Below are 19,819 nucleotides of genomic sequence, written 5' to 3'. Positions count from 1 at the left end.
ATCCCACCGTCAGGATGTGAGAAGATTCGAGATGTGTCTGCCATCTTCCTGACAGACAGGGACCCTCAGACCCACGGAGGTCACAGCATTCCGATGTTTTGTGAAAGCAGATGTCATCTTCTAATGAAAATCTGCAGTCAGACTTAAATATAAGATTTATCAAAACTTAATTTCAAGACTCCTAGGGCACCAGGGTTGAAGGGATGCTTGCTGGACTCATATCACGCTTCCCAGAAGAGCAGCACATTTCCAGGCTGGGGTAAGACCCTGGTGGGCACGTCCCTCTTTGGGGGTCACAGTGTCTTGGAAGAGGTAGGGGTTCCCTTCTGCTGTCAGCCAGCGGATGGAATGACTGTATGGGCCATGATGGTGCCCAGGTGTGGGCACCGATGTGATCTGTAGGAAGCAAGCGAGGGCCCGTGTTTGTCTCGGTAAGTCAGCCAGTCTTAGACAGGAGTCCTCCCAGGAAACTCAGGCATCTTGCCGCCAGTACCCAACTGGGAAAGGGGAACCTCTCCGGTCTCCTTGAGGCCCTCATCTCAGTGGCTGAGTCCTGTTTCCCTCCTCCAGCTGACCTCGGCTTTCCTACCTTTTGGTCGCTGTGCTGAGGGTTTCTTTTACCAGCAGAACCTGATCCTGGCACTGGCAGAGTCACCGGAAAGAAGGATGATCGAATTTCTCTGCGGGGCTCAGGCCCTCGGAGGTTTTAGAGAAAAGGTGCCGGAGTTAGGGACCGTGAGGGCTGCAGAGATTAACGTGGGAGAAAGAGACACGGTCACCTACCTGCACCTACACCGAGGCCTGAGTAAGGCGGGGGTCTTGCTTTTCCGCAGGTAGCACCACGAAACGCAGGTGCTGCCTTAAGGTGCGTTCTGTGCATCGTCTCCGACAGAGGAGGCTGAAGGGGACAGAATATTCTATGTATGTATATTCAGTCATTTGAATGTTGTGATTTGGTCTCGTTCCAATTGCATAATTTCGCTACTGTATTTGGACGGGCCACTCAAATAGAATTACGATTTCCCCCTCACCTGAAGGCAGACGTGTCCTGAGAGCTGGGCCTGCAGCAGCTCTAGACACACGGCGAGTACCCCAGCTGCTGACTCGTCCTGGACCGGCGCACCCTTCCCGACGCCCACCTGCTCACTGTCAGGCGGCGGGGGCCGTCGGACCGAGGCTGCGCGCGGGGCCGGGAGCGCCGCAGGCCCAGGCGGGCTGGCCGGCAGGGGCGGGGCGGGGTCCCTGGCGCCAGCGCGTCCTCGCTGCGTCCCGGGGGCTCAGCCGCCTCCGCTCGTGGGAGCCGCGCGCTGAGCGGCGGGGACGCGCTCGGGGGGAGGCGTCCGCGGCCGGAGCGCGGGGCTGCGGGAGCGCGGCGACCCGAGGGCCGAGCAGACCCGGGGACGCGAGGACCCGCGCGGGCCGGCATCACTGCGTCGCCCCGCGCGTCTCTGGGCTCAGAGGTGAGCTTTGGGCTTTCGAGGCGCCGTGCTTGGGAGCGAGGACTGTGCTCCAGGGATCTCGTGTCCCTAGGGGCTCCGGGCCGCGGTCTGAGGACGGTTCCAAGGGTGGCGGATTTCGGGAACCGGGGGAAAGGCGGGCGCGCTCTGCGCCCCTCTTGGCATCTGCGGCGCGTCTGCAGGCGCGGGCGGCAGCCAGAGGCCAGTCCCCCGGGGTGGGCATCAGCGGGCCCTGGGCCCTCGGCGCCGCTGGCCTCGCACGCTGGCTCGGGCGCAGCCAAAGTTTGCCTCCGGGGTCCAGCCGGTTCTCTCGCCCCCGCAGCCCGCAGGTGTCGCCTGCCCTCGCCCCGCAGCTGCAGCCGCCCGACATGGAGCCCCCTGTCCAGATCTTCCGCGGCGAACCGGGCTCCACCTGCGCCCCAAGCACCTGCCTGCCCCCCAACGGCAGCGGCCGGTTCCCGGGCTGGGCCGAGCCGGACCGCAACAGCAGCGCAGGCTCCGAGGACGCGCCGCCGGAGCCCGAGCACATCTCGCCGGTCATCCCGGTCATCATCACGGCGGTCTATTCCGTGGTGTTCGTCGTGGGCCTGGTGGGCAACTCGCTGGTCATGTTCGTGATCGTCCGGTGAGCTCGGGGTCCGGGCGCCGCAGTGGCCGCAGCAGGGAGGGAAGGTCGGGCCGGCCACCAGGACGCGCGGAGGGACGCCCGCCCGGTAATGGGGATCCCGTTCTGTCGGGCTCCTCAAAGCCTCAGAGCGTGGCCTCCTCGATGTGAGATTTCCTGGGAGAGTTTTTGGTGCGGGACTTCGAGGTTCGCAGAGGGCGAAGCCGAGCAGCCGGAGGTGTCTTGAGGATTTAGGAGTGACCCTCCCTGACCCCCCAAACCCCTACTGAAAACCCTACGGACAGGGAGAGTGCAGGGGGTGTCCCTGCAAGGGGCAAGGTCAGTGTCTCGTGGGAGGGAAACTGGTCCATCTGCCTGGCCTTTTGCCTGATTGCCTGCGCCCGTTTGGAGCACTTCGTTTTGCCCTTTGCAAATGTTTCTTTAGATAAAATTCATGCCCACCTAATGCACTGAAGAATTTCCTGTGGCTCGTCAGACTGGTGTTATGGTTTATGAAGCAAAGCCCGCATACTGTTGAGGGTGGTTGGTATCCATACGTGAGCCTTTGTAGTACTGATATGCCGTCTTATTTGTTTAGAATACCAGTGACCTTTGGACATAAACCACCTAATATTTATCTGTTAACGTACAGCTGCTGGAGGTTTCCAAAAATTGTTTTGCTTTTTATCTTCCGCGGTGAGAACTGAAGGTTTGATTTTATTGTTCTTTTGTGGATACATTGATGTCAACTTGCAGTAATAAATATCCAGATATCCACGTATATGCAAATTTTCTGGTAAGTGAAGTGATTTCTCTTTTGGCCTCTTGCAACATAGGAAACAAGAGAAAAAAAAAATCCTAACATTGTCTGGATGCTCTTTGAGAAGTTTCCCTTTCTGGCAGACTTAATGCTCTGCAGTTGCACCTTTGAGAGTGACTACAAAGCTGAGATTCCTTTGAGAAGTTCCTGTGAAGTAAAGGAAGGCTGCAAGTCACGCTGTTTAGGGACATTGAAAGGGTGAAAAACTAATATCTCTTTATTATGAACTTTAAGAACAATACCTGCAGTAGCATGAATGTTTCAAACACCCCTTTCTCTCTGTCTCTCTCTCCCTCCCTCCCTCCCTCCCCCTCCTTCCCTCCCTCCCCCTCCCTCCCCTCCCTCTCCCTTCCTTCCCCCTCCCCCTCCCTCCCTCCTCTCTCTGTCTCTCTGTCTCTCTGTCTCTCTCTCTGTCTCTCTCTCTCTCCCCCCCCCCCCCGGAAATGTCGGGTCTTTTATCCTCATCTGTGCTCTGGAACTGCAAACCATCATTTAAGCTTCCGATTACATATTATAAAGCTCTTTTCACCTACAATTAGCGTCTCTAGCTTGGTAACCTTGCTTTTCATAATTGCTTATTGCATTTTACAGGATTTCTATCAGTGATGAGTACAAGATACAGAAGGAGGAATATTTTAAAAACACATTGTTTTCCTAAGTCATTAGTAATTTTAGGGCTGCTCTCCATTGGAGGGAAGATTATAGTAACCAAAAGAAAAGAAAAGACAGCTGTATTCTAGACTATAATTAAATTTTTTAGAAGATCTTTGCTACAGCGGCTGTTGTCTTATAATAAAACATTGTTACATGAAAAGAGGATACTAAGAAAAAACCCACTCTGTTCCTTCTCATCATATTTAAGTGCTTGAGTGAGACAGATACATCTTATTGTCACTTGAATGAGAACTTGAAGTTCTGAGTTTGAGAAGGGCTTCTTAGTTGCTCTACAACTTTTTATATAGCCCTGCAGTCTAGGATTAAAAAGAATAAAGAATCTTAAAATATATGCAAAGGGAACTCCACGGGGAGCATTAGACATGTCAGAAAGAAAGAATCATTGTAGATTGACTAGGATTTTTAATGATAAATATAAAAAAGTATAATTATAAATTGAATTTATCTATTCCAAAGATATCCAAGATTAAAATTTGTGTGAAGGGGATAAATTCAGCTAAAAATACAATAGGAGTTAGAGAGTTCACATAACATCATCCTTCCTCCCACCGCACTTGATAGTAAATGAAGAGGGAAGAGTTCTATTCTCACCCTGGAAAGCCAACCTACTGAAACAATAGTTGGCTTAAATCCATGGCTGAGAGCGTTACGGAGCATTTTGTTCAAGCTGATACAGGGTCAAAGAATTGAAAAATGAAACCTCAGAAGGAAACTTGATGGACTTGGGTTTATTTTGCTCAGGAGAAAAAAGGGCTGAAGATGGTTTGCAGCAGGCGGTGGTTTGCTCATCAGAACTCAGAGCAGAGCCAGAGTGTGGAATTCAAGTGCAGCTTTGGTGATTGACGTTGAGGGCTGACCAGCATCGCCTGAAAAGATGGGGGATCACTTTTGAGAGGGACATTACATTATTTTTTTTAACGTCTTTATTGGAGTATAATTGCTTTACAATGGTGTGTTAGTTTCTAACAAAGTGAATCAGCTATACGTATACATATATCCCCATATCCCCTCCCTCTTGCGTCTCCCTCCCACCCTCCCTATCCCACCGCTCTAGGTGGTCACAAAGCACCGAGCTGATCTCCCTGTGCTATGCGGCTATCTATTTCACATTTGGTAGTGTGTATATGTCAGTGCCACTCTCTCACTTCGTCTCAGCTTACCCTTCCCCCTCCCTGTGTCGACAAGGACGTCATTTTGAAATATTGTACATGCAAAAGAGTCCTGGTTGAGTTCTCTGGGAAGTCACTCTGGAGATGGAATTTGGATGCTTGGATGGCAGGGCAGGTGCAGGTCTGGGATGGCCAGCTCAGACCCGGGGAGAAAGTGAGGGTTGTGGAAAAAGCTTTGACTGTTTTTAGACCTGCCTTACACATAGCTTTTCCCACCTTGAACACCTGGAATGCTGTCCAGTATCTTCTGAAGATAATCTAGTATTTCAAGGATTTTCATCATTTAATGTGTAGCAACTGCTATAATTGCCTAATGGTAGGGTACTTTAACCTTTCACTTTGAAAACCTTAAAATTTAAGCACTCCAGCCTCCCTCTCCAGGCTTTGGGGTTTGTGGTCCTGGCGTAGGATGTTCTTACCTCAGCCCTTGATCCACGTCCTTGGGTCCTGCCAGCACCTTGGGGGTGCCTGTGATGTGACACTCCTCTCCCGGAGCTGAAGCTCCCACAGTCCGGATGCTCGTTTCAGCCTGGCTGTCCCTTGACTCCCATGGGGATTCGGCACGCTGGACCAGTCTCACCTTCTCCTTGACTTCCTTCCACATCTGCTGGGTTTCTCCTCAGCCTCCATCACAGCCCCCCTCTTCCCTGACGTTCCCTAAATGCTCCTCTTTTCCAGAGCATTCTCAGCTCTCTTTGCCCTCACTTTGCACACCCTCCATATTAGTCAGGATTCAGCCAGAGGAGCAGAACCAGTAGGGGATATGTGTGTTGAGGGTTTATTCCAAGGAATTGGCGTACGTGATTGCGGGGCTGGCTAGGCAGGTCTGCTGCCCCGAGCGCAGGCATCAGGAGCGGCAGGCTGCCCTCCCCAGGCAGAATCTCTTCTTGCTCAGGGAAGCCGCAGCCCTGTAGTTAAGGCCTTTCAGCTGATTGGACCAGGCCCACCAGATCATCTAGGGTCATCTTCTTTGCTTAAGGTCAACTGATTATGGACTTTAACCACATCTACAAAACACCTTCACAGCCGCACCTTGGTAAGTCCCTGAATATTCAGAGACTGTAGCCTGGCCAAAATGGCTTGTCAAACTGACCATCGCTCTTAGTGGTGTCGTCCATGCTTGTGGCCGTAACTGTCAGGGCAATTCTGACCAGTCCTGAGTCTGTGTATCTCTCTCCCACTTATTCATCCCCAGCTGCAGAGTCAGCTGGCCTCCTTCTGGATGGCTCTATGCGATTATCTCACAGGTAGCTCAGACTTCTAGACATCTGCCTGTATTAGTTTGCTAGGGCTGCCGTAACAAAGTACCACAGACCAGGTGGCTTAACAAAAATGTGTTTTCTCACAGTTCTAGAAGCTGGAAGTTCAAGATCAAGGTGTTGGCAGGTTTGGTTTCTCCTGAGGCCTCTCTCCTTGGCTTGCAGACGGCTGCCTTCTCCCTGTGTCCTCACATGGTCGTCTGTGTAGACTCCATCCCTACTCTCTGTGTCCTAACGTCCTCTTGTTATAAGGACACCAGTCATGTTGGATTAGAGCCTACTCTAATGACCCCATTTTACCTCATTTCACCTCTTCAAAGACCCTACTTTTAAACACAGTCACATTCTGAAGTACTGGGGGGTAGAACTTGAACATATGAATTGGAGGGACACAATTCAGCTCTAAACACCGCTTATCCATTTTCTGTTCTCTTTAAGAAGACACTTCAAGCTTCAGTCTTTATGAAGTTACATACATATATTTTTTCTTTTGTTTAATTTAAAGAAAAGCTTTACTCTTATAAAGGTATGTTTCTTTTTAGATTGAGTGTAAGGATAAGCAAGGAAAATTATTAGGAAAAAAATAACGGAAATCGGAAAATTATCTGGTGCTTGGTCTTAGGTTTTGCCTTTTCCTTTTCTCATTAGTTTTCATTAATACTTTGCTACCGTAATAAAGACCTCTAGGGATCATCATTCTGCTGACTTTGCCCTTGGAGTAGAAGACTTTGGCTTCCCTACAATTCATCTTGGGCGGTGTTGGAATTTGCCGAAAGAGGTAACTTTGTAAGGGGCTTAGAAAACAACAGAACCACAGAAATCCTCTGGAAATCGTTCCATTTCCTGATCTCAGATTTCTTCTCCAAAGGCAGCTAACGCCCCCAAGCTTGCTGGGCATGGAGTTGTTCCTCACGAAGGTACGCGTTCTCTGGCTCATAAATTGGGGGGTAGGGTGTTTCTTCCCCAGGCATGACGGAAGTCCCACGCTCCACTCTGCTGAGAACATCTGACTCACTCAGGCCACCTCTGAGTCAGTGGGGACCCCATGCTTGAGCTTATGCCCGTCCCGCCAAAACTGTGTGGTATAACCAATTTGGGGAAGTATGGAAGGGGGGATGGGGTGAGCCAGTCAGAGTGTCTGCTACACTGCCTGCCTCTTTCCACGACAGGTGTCCTAGCCCCCACTCCTGCAAGTGTTGCTTGTAATCACTGCAGTTGTATGTGCAACGTATTCCAGGTTCTGTCAAATGTCAAGGGGGCGGCTTCCCTGGTGGCGCAGTGGTTGAGAGTCCGCCTGCTGATGCAGGGGACACGGGTTCGTGCCCCAGTCCAGGAAGATCCCACGTGCCGTGGAGCAGCTGGGCCCGTGAGCCATGGCCGCTGAGCCTGCGCGACCGGAGCCTGTGCTCCGCAACGGGAGAGGCCACGACAGTGACAGGTCCATGTACCGCAAAAAAAAAAAAAAATGTCAAGGGAGCCAACCTTAGATAGTGTCACCAAGGGACACCTAGGGAGGTGTGAGAGGAAAGGCAGAGGGGTGTGGCTATCCAACAGCAGTCGTACCTTAGGCTTTGGTTTAAAAAAATATGTTGTAATTTATCCTGAATCCTCTCTTTGAATCAATACCCAACATTTCCACTAAAGCAAGCATAGTAAAATAACTTCAGAAATTATTTTCAGAAGAGCCTATCATGAATTTCTGGAAGTAATTTTATTGTTTGATAAGCTCTTAAAAGAGAGAATTGGCTTCACTGCCACTGTTTATATGGATTAGCTAAATGGAATTATTTTCTTTGCTGTGGGACATCACAGAAGTCCAAATCCTCATGGAGCTGTTTCAGAGAGCAGAGACTAAATGGCTGCTAAGAAAGAAAGAAAGAGAGAGAGAGAGAGGGAGGGAGGGAGGAAGGAAGGAAGGAAGAAAAAAAACAGGAAAAAAGAAAAGGAAAGAAAGAGAAAAAAAAAACAAACAAGGGGGTGATCAGGTACAGAGCTCTTAAGCTTTAACAGACTTGGGCAAAACTGTAGTCTTCAGAATCCCTTTTGGACTGTGTTGCCTTTACAGGTTTTCCCAGTGCCTGTGTTAGAGTTAGTTTCAGGAGGCACTGACTTCTCGCTGGGAGAACTAGCACCTCTCCATTGACCGTGTCTCCAGCAGTGTCTTCGGGAGGACCGGGCAGCAGGCATCTCCTTTACTCCAGGTTAACCTGTGGACACACTCAGTTGTCGCTGCCGGGGGTTGGCGGTTGAAGGTGGGAGGGCGACGGGGCGCTCTGTGCTCAGCTAAAACCCTAAACTTCTACGTCGGCAGGACGGTTTCCTTTCTGAGATTTGCCTTAGCGTGGTTTCAGTGGTGCTAGTTTTACAGGCTTAGCAAGATGCCGTGTTAACAGAAGGTAGTTTCAGAATGACATTCGTTTATTCCTTGGCAGAAAATCGGCCAGTGGTTTTTGTTTCTTTCTTTCTTTCTTTGGAGGGGATGCTGGCTTTTGTCTTAGATAAGGAAGACTAACGTAAGAAGAATAGGTTTTAGGAGTGAAGCTAATATTATAAAAGGCTTATGTCTTGTTTTTTTTTTTTTTTTTAACCCACTCCACTGGCCAAGCAAGTCAGAATTTAAATAAAAAATGAGAAAAACATAAAACGTGATGAATTGAGATACCCCAAAGGAACTGGTCTGCAGTTGAGCGGGGCAGCCTTCAGACTAAGAATGGCTGGAGTTATTGAGGCTTTAACGATCGGCTGTGGCAATAGGAGCGATTTTCCAAGGTTCTGTTGAGTATTAACTCTTTTAACCTCACAACGCAACTCTAAATTGTCTCTGCGTTACTGTGTTGCTTCCACCTACTGTAGGGGCACTTCCTTCCCACGAAAGAGAGAGAGGAGGGTGACCGTGTCACCTCTCTGTGGCACCCTGTGGTTCACCTTAGCTAGGTCAGTTTTCTGTATAAAAACGGAAAAATCACTTAAGAATTCTGTGTTCTTCTAGGTATCCAGATAGTTGTACACTAGGAAGCAACATGTCAGTCATTTGAGATTTGTAGTTTTCTACCAGGTGTGGCTGGGCGTGATAAACACTCACCCAGCGTGCACCACCGAACGCACTAGAACATTTCTTCTGGGTCTCAGGGCCGTGAGTGCAGGGGGAGGATGAGTAGTTTCTGGGGCCCTGGCTATTGCAGTGAAAGCATTGCTTCTGCATCAGCCTTCCTCCCCTTCTCCTGCATCACCCAGTGAGATGCCTGCCCGCCCTTCTGGCTGTCCATCACTAGCAGCCTGGTACCTGCAGTCACAAGAGGCAGGAATGGGAGACACGCCCCACTCCTCTGTTCTCATGAAAGCTTTTGCTCTTTGCAGGTAGGAGAGTATCAGGGACCTGATACCTACGTGAATATGACTCCTTTAAAATACTATAGATTGAGGCAATTTCAAAGTCAGATCACTGGAGAAACCATGGCTGAATTTCCCTTCTTTAAAAAAAAATTAATAAGCTACTGCCCTTGAGTAAAGAACCATAATTTCAGCAGTAAATAATCTAAAAGGATGTATAGCAAATTCATTTCATTGAGATGAACCGGAAATATCTGGAGAATTTAATGAAGCAAACTTATTATGTTTTCAAATAAGTTCTCCTGAGAATTCACATCAGTACAGCCATCATGTCTGGTTATTTTAAACATAAAATCTAGAATGCTGTGTATCTGGAAAGCATGCCCAGGAGGATGAATAAATCATGCAGGGAAAAGAGTGCCGAAACCCATCTCTCACTGTGCTGTTCTCCCACCGCTGGTCAAAAAGGGCTGCATCTTCCCAGGTGCTGTAGAGTTGTCCTTCTTTTGAGTTTGGCGTTTGGGCCTTCAGACTCGTGGTGCAGCTCCAGGCTTGTGGGGTAGTGGCCAGGTTCCCGTGGGACGGGAGCCTTTGATCACGCTCGTTTTTTTCGCCAGACCAGTGTTTCTTCAGGAGCTTTCTATCGGCCGTTAGCTATTTGCTGTATTAAGGGAGTCTCTTCAGAAAAATGGCCAGTAGGGTGTTTGTTTTTTCATTATGTTGGAGCAGTAGTTTGACGACTACTCGGAAGGCTCAGATTTTAATTCCCACTGTCTCTCAAATTTGAGGAAATCACTTACTACCTCTTTGCTGAGTTTCCTCACCTGAAAAAAAATGGGTATTGCTTATGGAGAACCTGAAACACCGTAACGTGCTGACGGCATTTGTCCATCGAGGGGTGAGATGCTAATATTTTATATTTGCATTCCCTGGACCAGGCCCCGTTTCATCCTGTCACATGTTTTCTGCCCTCATCATGCACACTAAACCACACTCATCAGAATGTTCTTCAACCTTTGGCTGCTAGAAGTAGCAGGATTCACAGAATCCCATTAGTCCTCTGATAAAATTTCTGACTCCTTAAGAAACTTTGGACTATGGTCCTGAATTCCTTTACTTATTAGGGATGGATTCCGAGAAGCCCTGAGAGTCATCTCTAAGGCTGCTTCCTCTTCAGAGGAAGTGGGGCTGCCGTACCTTGCAGGATTGTAACAGTTCCTGGGACTGCAGTGGGTGATGAACGGTGACGCTAACAGCATAATAAGAGTGGCAGCAGGATGGTGACGAGGGGGGCTCGTGTAATCTCTAGGATGGACCTAGAGATCGTCATACTAAGCAGAGTAAGTCAGAAAGAGAAAGACGTATACCATCTGATATCACTTATATGTGGAATCTAAAAAAATGATGTAAATGAACTTATTTACAAAACAGAAACAGAGTCACAGACATAGAAAATAAATGTGTGGTTACCAAAGGGGAAGTGGGAGGAGGGATAAATTAAGAGTTTGGGATTAACAGATACACAGTACTGTATATAAAATAGGTAATCAACAAGGACCTACTGTATAGCACAGAGAACTATACTCAATATTTTGTAATAACCTATAATGGCAAAGAATCTGAAAAAGAATACATGTATATGTGTATTGATATATAGGTCTAACGGAATCACTTTGCTGTACACCTGAAACCAAGACAATATTGTAAATTAACTATACTTCAATTTAAAAAATGGTTTTAAAAAAAAAGAAACATTTGTCTCTGTCTCAGGAAGTGCACTGGCTTAGTTATCTGTGCCTTTAAAAGCCTGTGCCCGGAGTCTTGGGCGGATACATTCAATCGCTTTCTAAACCTTATGGGCCATTTAATAATATTTGAGTAAAACATGTAAAAGCAAAACGTATTTTAGAATAAACTCCTCGCTTTCCAGATTAAGGCACTCTTTAGTTAACAGAGCATCAAAACGGAGGCCAAGAGATACTGACTTGGGTACAAGTGTTCACAATGCTTTCATCCAAGCACAGGCAGGAAGAGGAAACAGGCAAGGAGACTGGTGCCGGGGTGGGACCCTGAGTGCAGTGTGATCCTGTGTGTCGGGTATTTTGAGTCAGGTTGTCTCCTGCCTTTATCTCGTGTCCTGTCAGTTCGGTTTTATTGTCCTTGTTTCATGGGACCTGAAACTCAGAAAAGTCGTACACTGAGTTCAGACTCAGGACTGTCTGACTTCGCCTCAGACTGCAGGGCCTACAAAAGGGGAGACAGAGCTGTTGTGTCACCACCTGTCACAGAAGTGTCATGTGGGCATTTATGGATTGAGCAGCACAGACACAGTGATCAATCAATACCACTGATATTGACTTTACAGCCAAAATAGAAGTCGTTTTCCGTAATTGGCTCCTTACAAAGAAGCTGTATAATTAAAATCAAGGCCCTAACATTGATGTCTGGCTCCTTGTAGGTACATGGGACCTGGCTGAATTAATTGCGGTTAGGTCCACAAATGTGAGGTGTGTAGAAAGTAATTAATATATGGATTTTCCCAACATATTTTAGCATTTGGCCTCAGAAAACCCGCTGATGTACTTTGGTACATTTCATGCCCTGCAGGTCTCTAAGGAAGCATTCTCTGAGTAAAACAATCTTCTTAATCTTCTTAATTCAGTTTTAGTAGAAAATGAAATTGTTCTAAGCTTCATGTTAAAACTGAAAGAAATAATTTGGGCTGAAAGGCAATATTTCTGACCTATTTTGAAATTCTTTGTTCCCTCAATTGGAAAATGAAACACATTGTGTGCTTTATAAATCTCTCAAGATGAAAGTAAAGGAAAACAGATTTCTTTCTCACCTACCGTACCAGATTATGTTTTATGCTATACTGTGTATAAGGAAAGAACTCAGCCTGCTTTTTTTACATAATGCATTTAAAATGAAAAGCTAGTGGGACACTGGTAGACAAAAATCAACACTTAGTTGTGTTGTAGTCATTGAAATTGAATGTATTTAAAACTAAAAACCATTTTAAAAGACATAATTACAAAGAGTGATTTCTCAAAGTAAAGTTGGGTAAACCTTCCTCGAGGAAAAACTGGGTATGTTTTATCTTTGTTTTACACAGTGAAAAAAAAATAAAGCATTAAAAAATGAACAAAGCCAAGCAGTTCTGGGTAGGATTAAAATGAATTGTCAGTCACAAAATAAAGACCTGTATCACACGCAAGTCTGTTGAAAAGATCTATATGTATGCTCATCTGTCTGTCTATACTCACTTCTTTACCCTTTTAAAATTAAATAGATTTTGGAACAAAGCACTAGAATAAAAGCTAAATAAAGTCAGAAATGTTTGCCCATTTTTCTACTACCCCTAACGTCTAGAACAGTCCTTTTACATGCTAGATGATAAATACGTAAAGAATAAGTGAATGAAAAACAAACTCAATAACCCAGCGGCACATTTACATCATGGGTATGACAGCAAGATGGAGAGAAATAATCTTGTTTCTTGTCTCTTAGATACACAAAGATGAAGACGGCAACCAACATCTATATATTTAACCTGGCTCTAGCAGATGCTTTGGTTACCACGACCATGCCCTTCCAGAGCACGGTCTATCTGATGAACTCCTGGCCCTTTGGGGACGTGCTGTGCAAGATCGTCATCTCCATCGACTACTACAACATGTTCACCAGCATCTTCACCTTGACCATGATGAGCGTGGACCGGTACATCGCTGTGTGCCACCCAGTCAAGGCTCTCGACTTCCGCACGCCCCTGAAGGCAAAGGTCATCAACATCTGTATTTGGATCCTGTCTTCATCTGTTGGCATCTCAGCCATAGTCCTTGGAGGAACCAGAGTCAGGGAAGGTAAGGGCGACTTTTTAAATTTCATTTAAAAATTGTTGATTTTATCATTGTTCATAAAAGAAATAATTTTTTATTGAAGTAGAGTTGATTTACAATGTTGCGTCAGTTTCAGGTGTTCAGCAAAGTGATTTGGTTAAATCGTTTCTTTTTTAGAATATAACTTCTAATTACACAAACTCTTGATGTGGGAGTGAGTAGGCCACATAGCTAGAAGAAAAGCTAAATGCCAACGGAAATATAATGCTAAATCCACGGAAGATGAGAAATAAAACAGTTTTGTGTTCCTTTCCACATCTAAACATAGGATGGGTTAATGGCATGACCGGAACACAGGCACCCAACCTATCCCCTATTCAGAAAGCGCTTACTGGAATCTGGAGGGGTGGGGATGAAATAAGGAACCACAGTCATGTGGGTTTTTAAAATACAATTTGTTGCGTCCTGGCAATTCTAAGATACACCTCCTTGCTCCTCTCCTTCCTCCCCAAAAGCACCCTGAGTCATTAGAGTCGTGCTGGCTGTTTACTCTTTTTCCCTAGGGGTTAACCTCCGGGCCACTATCGTGGCAGCTTCATGTGGGCGTAGGCCATTCAAAATTAGGTTCACAGATGGATGGTAGTACAGAGAAACAAAACCATCAGATTTTGGACTCGTTACTTTCTACCCCATGCAAACAGGACATTTGATGTTTTTCCTGTATTTCTAGGACAGTGGTCCTGACCCTGGGACGTGTGTTGGAATCACCTGGGTACGTTAGACAACACTGCTGCCTGGTCCCACTCCGGAGGGTCCGGTTTAATTGACCTGAGGCACAGTTTGGGTGTCAAGATGTTTAAGATCTCCCCAGGTGACTCTGACCTGTAACCAAGGTGAGAACTACCGCTCTAGGAGCTTAGCTTTACTTGTAGAAGGTAAAGCTGTGAAAATATCTTTGGTCTTAATAGAAATTCATTGGGGTGGGGGAGCAGAATGATCACTCTGGACTTTATAAATGCTGTTTATCGCTTCAGCAGTTGTCTGAATGCTCCAGTTTATTTTGCGGGCTCACGACACCTGTGAGTACAGGTCGCCGTGAAAAGGCAGGTGCTAAAATCATAGCTTATCCTGCATGGTACACATTTTTAAATGAAGCATAATCTTTTTCCTCTTAAACTACAAAATGAGTTTACAGCATAAGCACTGCAAGTGTTAAGCTATAATACTTGGTAAATTTTAAGAAAAGCCAAACTTTACCAGAGAAGCACTTTAAAATATGATCAGCTACACTCAGGATTTTGTTTCTTCATACACACAACACATGAAATAAAATTGCAGGAAACTCTTCTGAGCCCTAGGGGTTGGTGCGTAATAACTTAGATTCAAGAGGAGATGCTGCATGTGCACTGGGAGGGTGAGAACGATGGGCTAAGTAACATAAGAAGATGGGTGATTTTTTCCCAGGGCAAACAAAGAATTGATTTTTACAGTTATACTTGTAAATAGTTATGTTGTACTTGTCGCCTTAACCACAACTCCTGTAATCATTGTCAGAAAATGACATTCTAGAAGAAACGGATTTCAGTTAGGTTTTTGAAAGGAAATGAAGATAGATGTGGGTTTTCCAGGAAGGAGGTGCTGGAGATGGACGAGTGCAGATGCAACGGCAGAAAAGAGTCCCCAGTGTCAGCAGAAGATTAGTTTGTGTGGCAAAACTAATAGAGGAAGAAATGAGAGAAGAGTAGTCTTGTAGGAGGGCTCCATCCTTTCCGTGTGTCTTTTATTTTGTGAAGCATGCTTTGTTTATGTGATGAAAGATTGTCTCCAGACCGGCTAGCGTGCTTCACACTGCATGTCAAGACTCCTGGGTGACCAAGAAGAGTACTTTAGGTGATCTCCACACACTGTATCAGAGGTGATTGGCATTGGCTTTTTTTTTTTTTTTTTTTTTTTTTTTTTGGCTGCGTTGGGTCTTCGTTGCTGCATGCGGGCTTTCTCTAGTTGTGGCGAGCAGGGGCTGCTCTTCGTTGTGGCTCGTGGGCTTCTCATTGCGGTGGCTTCTCCTGTTGCAGAGCATGGCTCTAGGCACACTGGCTCAGTAGTTGTGGCTCGCGGGCTCAGTAGTTGTGGCTCGTGGGCTCTAGAGCGCAGGCTCAGCAGTTGTGGCACACGGGCCTAGCTGCTCTGTGGCATGTGGGATCTTCCCGGACCAGGGCTCGAACCCGTGTCCCCTGCATTGGCAGGTGGATTCTTAACCACTGTGCCACCAGGGAAGCCCCTGTTCTGCTGCTCTTGAATGAAATGTTTTGTGTATATCTGTTGAGTTCAAGTCTGCCATTTCTTTACTGATTTTCTATGTAGATAATCTACCCATTGTTGAAAGTGGGATGTTGTAGTCCCCTAGTATTATTGTATTGCTGTCTATGCCTCCCTTCAGTTCTGTTTATATATACTTTATATATTTAGGTGCTCCAGTGTTGGGTGCATATATATTTACAATTGTTTATCCTCTTGATGAATTGACTCTTTTATCGTTATATAAAATCGCCTCTTGTGACAGTTTTTAACTCGAAGGCTGTTTTGTCCGATGTAAGTATAGCTAGCTACTCCTCTGCTCTCTTTTGGTTTCCATTTTTAGTGAATATCGTTTTCTGTCCCTTCACTTTCAGCCTAGATATGTCTTTAAAGATAAAGATGCACTCTGTTTTCCTGAAATCAAACATTTAATAAGAACGGGTGCTTGGACTTGGATTTCCTTGGTGGTCGCCTCCGTACTCTCCTTTCCCCTTGTAGGTACCAGTTCAGCTTCATGGACGTTCCCGAGGATATTTACGGCTCTATCACTGGATGTTTTCCAAAGTCTTGTAAAAGTCTTGCAGTTGATTATTTCGCCCATTCATTAAACATTTTTTGAGCACCTACTACATGCGAGAGGAAGCTGGTCCTCAGAGCCAAAAGATGTCTCCAAATTATAAACGTCAGCCCTTACGTTGCCTTGCTTATCTTAACAGGTTACTCTTCCACAATAACTACTGTACTGAGTCCATATTTTCATTCAAGGGTTTCCTTGTGGGATTAATTTGTTTATTTAGAAAATTATTCTCCTCAAACACCATGTATTCCTGCCTCCCTATGTGGCAGGGACTGAATATTATTCAAGGTGGATTGTTACCTACCCTCAGGTAGTTTACATTCTGGATGGAGAGAGAAACGTTAGGAAAGGCAACACATTATTACTGAAGAGCTTCTGTCTGGTTTCTGTTCTAGCTTCTGTTATTATACAACGATAAAAGTAGAATAAGTATAATATATAGAAAATATAAATTGCAGGGAAGAGGTCTGTTCACATGGGTCAGCCTCTGTATAAATGTCTCTAAGGTGACGTCTACGCTGAGGCCAGCCACAGGAAGGAGGCACTGTTGGAACACACAGAAGTTAAGCAGGAAAGAAACAACCTTCAAGGAAGCCAGGTAGCAACGTGCCACCCTAAAAAGGTGTTGAATAAAGGCATTTCTTCTATGGTGATAGTGATGATTTTTAAAAAATGACTTTGGTCTTATTTCCATAAACACTAAAGCCAAAAATAAGAGAGATCCTTGTTTGTTTCTTGGAGTCTTCCTAGTAATGGTACTTTGGACAATGGCTTTTTTAGGGAATCAAAAATTACAAGTTCTTTTGGGAGCTTTCATTTACTATTGAAAGGTTTGATATGGTATTTAGTTGATAGAAAATGACTCTAAGATAGTCATCTCTATTAATTGGCCAAAATGATTATACTCTCTGTGTTTTAAAGTCTGTCTAAACGAAATTCTAAGATCTTGTTTTACTAAGGGATATACGATTAAGGGCGCATGAAGATGTTTTAGAAAACACTACTATTAGAGCTCTTTCACTATTTGAAAAATATTCTTATACTATTTTCGAAGCGGATTTTCCAGTGTCAGAAGAAAATATTTTCATTCTAAAAATTACAACTTAGTATTGTTCATGATTCCTTTATCTAAAGAAGAATCAGGACAAAGAGAGTTTAGCCTGCTCCGTGCTCAGTGGCTGATGCCTGGGGAAAAGGGAGCCTGGGAGGGGTAAGCGGGCCCCCAGTGGGAGTTCTGTATTATAAAATGTTCTTATCCTGGGTCTCTGCTCTTTCTAATATTATGGTCACTCCAAAGAGAATACTGTCCAGCAAAGAGAAGCAGAGCAAATAAAGCCATTTTCTAAGTGATCCTATAAACATAGTCGTTTTACCTGTTACATAGTCAACGTTGGCAAAAGTAAAAAACGTGTCTGATTTATGAACTTCCTTGATGACGGTGATGACGGTGACTCTCTTCCTCCTTTCTCTCCCCCCCCCTTCCATTTTCTTCTCCTCCTTTTCGTCCTCCTCCGTCTCTTTCTTCTTCAAAAGTTTACTCATGTTTCAACAATGCTCTCAATCACAGCGACCACCCCTGGTTCCATTAAATCACAACAGCTGGGTCATATTTAGACAAATTTTGTTTAAATTTTTATCGACCCACATAGCGATTTCTTGTAAACCACTTAATGTTTTCTGGACAAGTTGGCTTTTGTTAAATCGAATGGCTAGATTTGAAATATTTAATCATTTATTACAAATAGATACTAGCTTTTATTGTCAGAGCCTTTGATCTGGGAGAATTGTTAATGTATGGAAATGCAAACAAGTACTCATGCGATAGTGAACAGTTTAGCTCTTCTGAGAATCACCGCGTCAGCCCATTCCACAGCGAGGTAATTCGTATTGCTGGCTCATCGTATTTATTCTGTGGCATTGTGTTTGTTAGCAGTGGATGGTGACCTGGCTCCATTGTTCTACGTGCAGAGATAGCACGGTTAATATGCACGGCATTCATTCCTAACTGGTGATCTGCTTCAGGTAATAGCGTCTCACCATGATTGGACCTTTGCAACCGAAGGCGCTATATAAATTGCAGGGGAGAGCTAACCACTGATGTTCCTCTCGTGGCTTTGCTTTGTCACCTCCTGCAGACATGGACGTCGTCGAGTGCTCCTTGCAGTTCCCGGATGACGACTACTCCTGGTGGGACCTCGTCATGAAGATCTGTGTCTTCGTCTTTGCCTTCGTGATCCCCGTCTTCATCATCATCGTCTGCTACACCCTCATGATCCTGCGCTTAAAAAGCGTCCGGCTCCTTTCCGGCTCCCGAGAGAAAGACCGCAACCTCCGTCGCATCACCAGGCTTGTCCTGGTGGTGGTGGCGGTCTTCGTCATCTGCTGGACCCCCATCCACATCTTCATCCTCGTGGAGGCTCTGGGCAGCAGCTCCTACAGCACGGCTGCGCTCTCCAGCTATTACTTCTGTATCGCCTTAGGCTACACCAACAGCAGCCTGAACCCCATTCTCTATGCGTTTCTCGATGAAAACTTCAAGCGGTGTTTCAGGGACTTCTGCTTTCCAATTAAGATGAGGATGGAGCGCCAGGGCACTGACAGAGTCAGAAACACCGTTCAGGATCCTGCCCACCTGAGGGATGCTGATGGGATAAATAAACCAGTATGACTAGTCGTGGAGATGTCGTCCTGTAGTTCTCCGGGTAGAGAGGAGTTCAACGATCTAGGTTTAACTCAGATTACTACTGCAGTCTGAGCTGGAAGGGCAGCAGTTTTAACAAACTTTCAGAAATCTCATGGTCTGAGGTGGTGAGATGCAGGCTGCATTAGCGACCCAGGTCAGTGGAGACATCAAGGCTGTGGGGACAGAGCGCAAGAGGTCTGAGCAAGGAGATGCAGCCCCTGTCTAGGGAGGGGAAGCGAGGCCGACTCCCAGTTCCTTTGAGGGACCAAGAAACGAGCCTTTTCCTTCCGGTTGCCTAGATCTCGTTCAGGACCCATCCGCTGTGACCTTCCTATGCAACGTGGAGTCCAAAGCTCTGTTTAGGAAAAAAGAAAAGAAAAGAAAAGTGGTTTCAGAGCTTAGCGGGCATCCAATCCGGACGCTTAACACTGACAGCAGCAACGTCATTAAGAAGGAAAACCGTGTCCAGGGCCCGTGGCCAGCTCGCTTACCGCCGTGTGGACACGCATCTCCTGTGGCTGCATGGTGAGGAGTTCCGCTTAAGACACCCACACCTGGGGCGTCTGCTGTTCGCGTGTAGTAGGAAACTGTCCTGATGTTTACAAAGTCATTTAAACATGCAAGAGGTGGGTTATCGTTTAACCTCTTGAAAACTATGGTTTCTTTGTTTTTAGCATGCTATTCAGATAAATAACCTCATGATAAAGCATGTCCTGGTGTCAAGAGACACAAAGTGGTTTAAATACCACCAACTATACATAGAATTTCATCTGTAAATAACAGTGTACGTGCAAATAAGGAATGGGCTTGCCTCCCTGCCAGGTGGTTTCCCGAGGGCACGCTGATGAGATTCCCAAGTCGTTCAGGGTTGATGCCGAGATATTTTGCTGCTGCATAAGCTTCTGTCTGGGGATCAGTCACGGCGCCATGACTCCCTGAGCGCCCGTTAGCCCTGTAATGGGTGTTCTGAGCCCAGAACTCATGTGTTAATGAATCAGGAGATGCTTAACTCGCTCCCGGGTTGTAGCCTCGGCAGAGTCTAGCTCCTAAGCAGCGTCTCTGTATGAATATATCGCTGCTACCAGCTTCTCTCTATTCATGGAAGGAGGGC

The 19,819-nt window shown here is 46.0% G+C and overlaps 1 protein-coding gene across 1 annotated transcript; it reads left to right on the top strand.

Annotated features, from left to right (window-relative positions):
- Window positions 1-1,825: 1,825 nt before the first annotated feature.
- On the top strand, window positions 1,826-18,693 carry OPRK1 (opioid receptor kappa 1). The gene is made up of 3 exons (XM_060127583.1): window positions 1,826-2,082; window positions 12,825-13,177; window positions 18,161-18,693. The coding sequence occupies exons 1-3, from the start codon at window positions 1,826-1,828 to the stop codon at window positions 18,691-18,693; spliced, it is 1,143 nt and encodes a 380-aa protein (XP_059983566.1).
- The last annotated feature ends 1,126 nt before the right edge of the window (window positions 18,694-19,819 follow it).

This window comes from Lagenorhynchus albirostris, chromosome 17 (assembly GCF_949774975.1).
Source record: "Lagenorhynchus albirostris chromosome 17, mLagAlb1.1, whole genome shotgun sequence".
Taxonomy (NCBI): Eukaryota; Metazoa; Chordata; class Mammalia; order Artiodactyla; family Delphinidae; genus Lagenorhynchus; species Lagenorhynchus albirostris.
The sequence above is the reverse complement of the archived record's forward strand: the minus strand, read 5'-3'. Positions and strand labels throughout refer to the sequence as shown.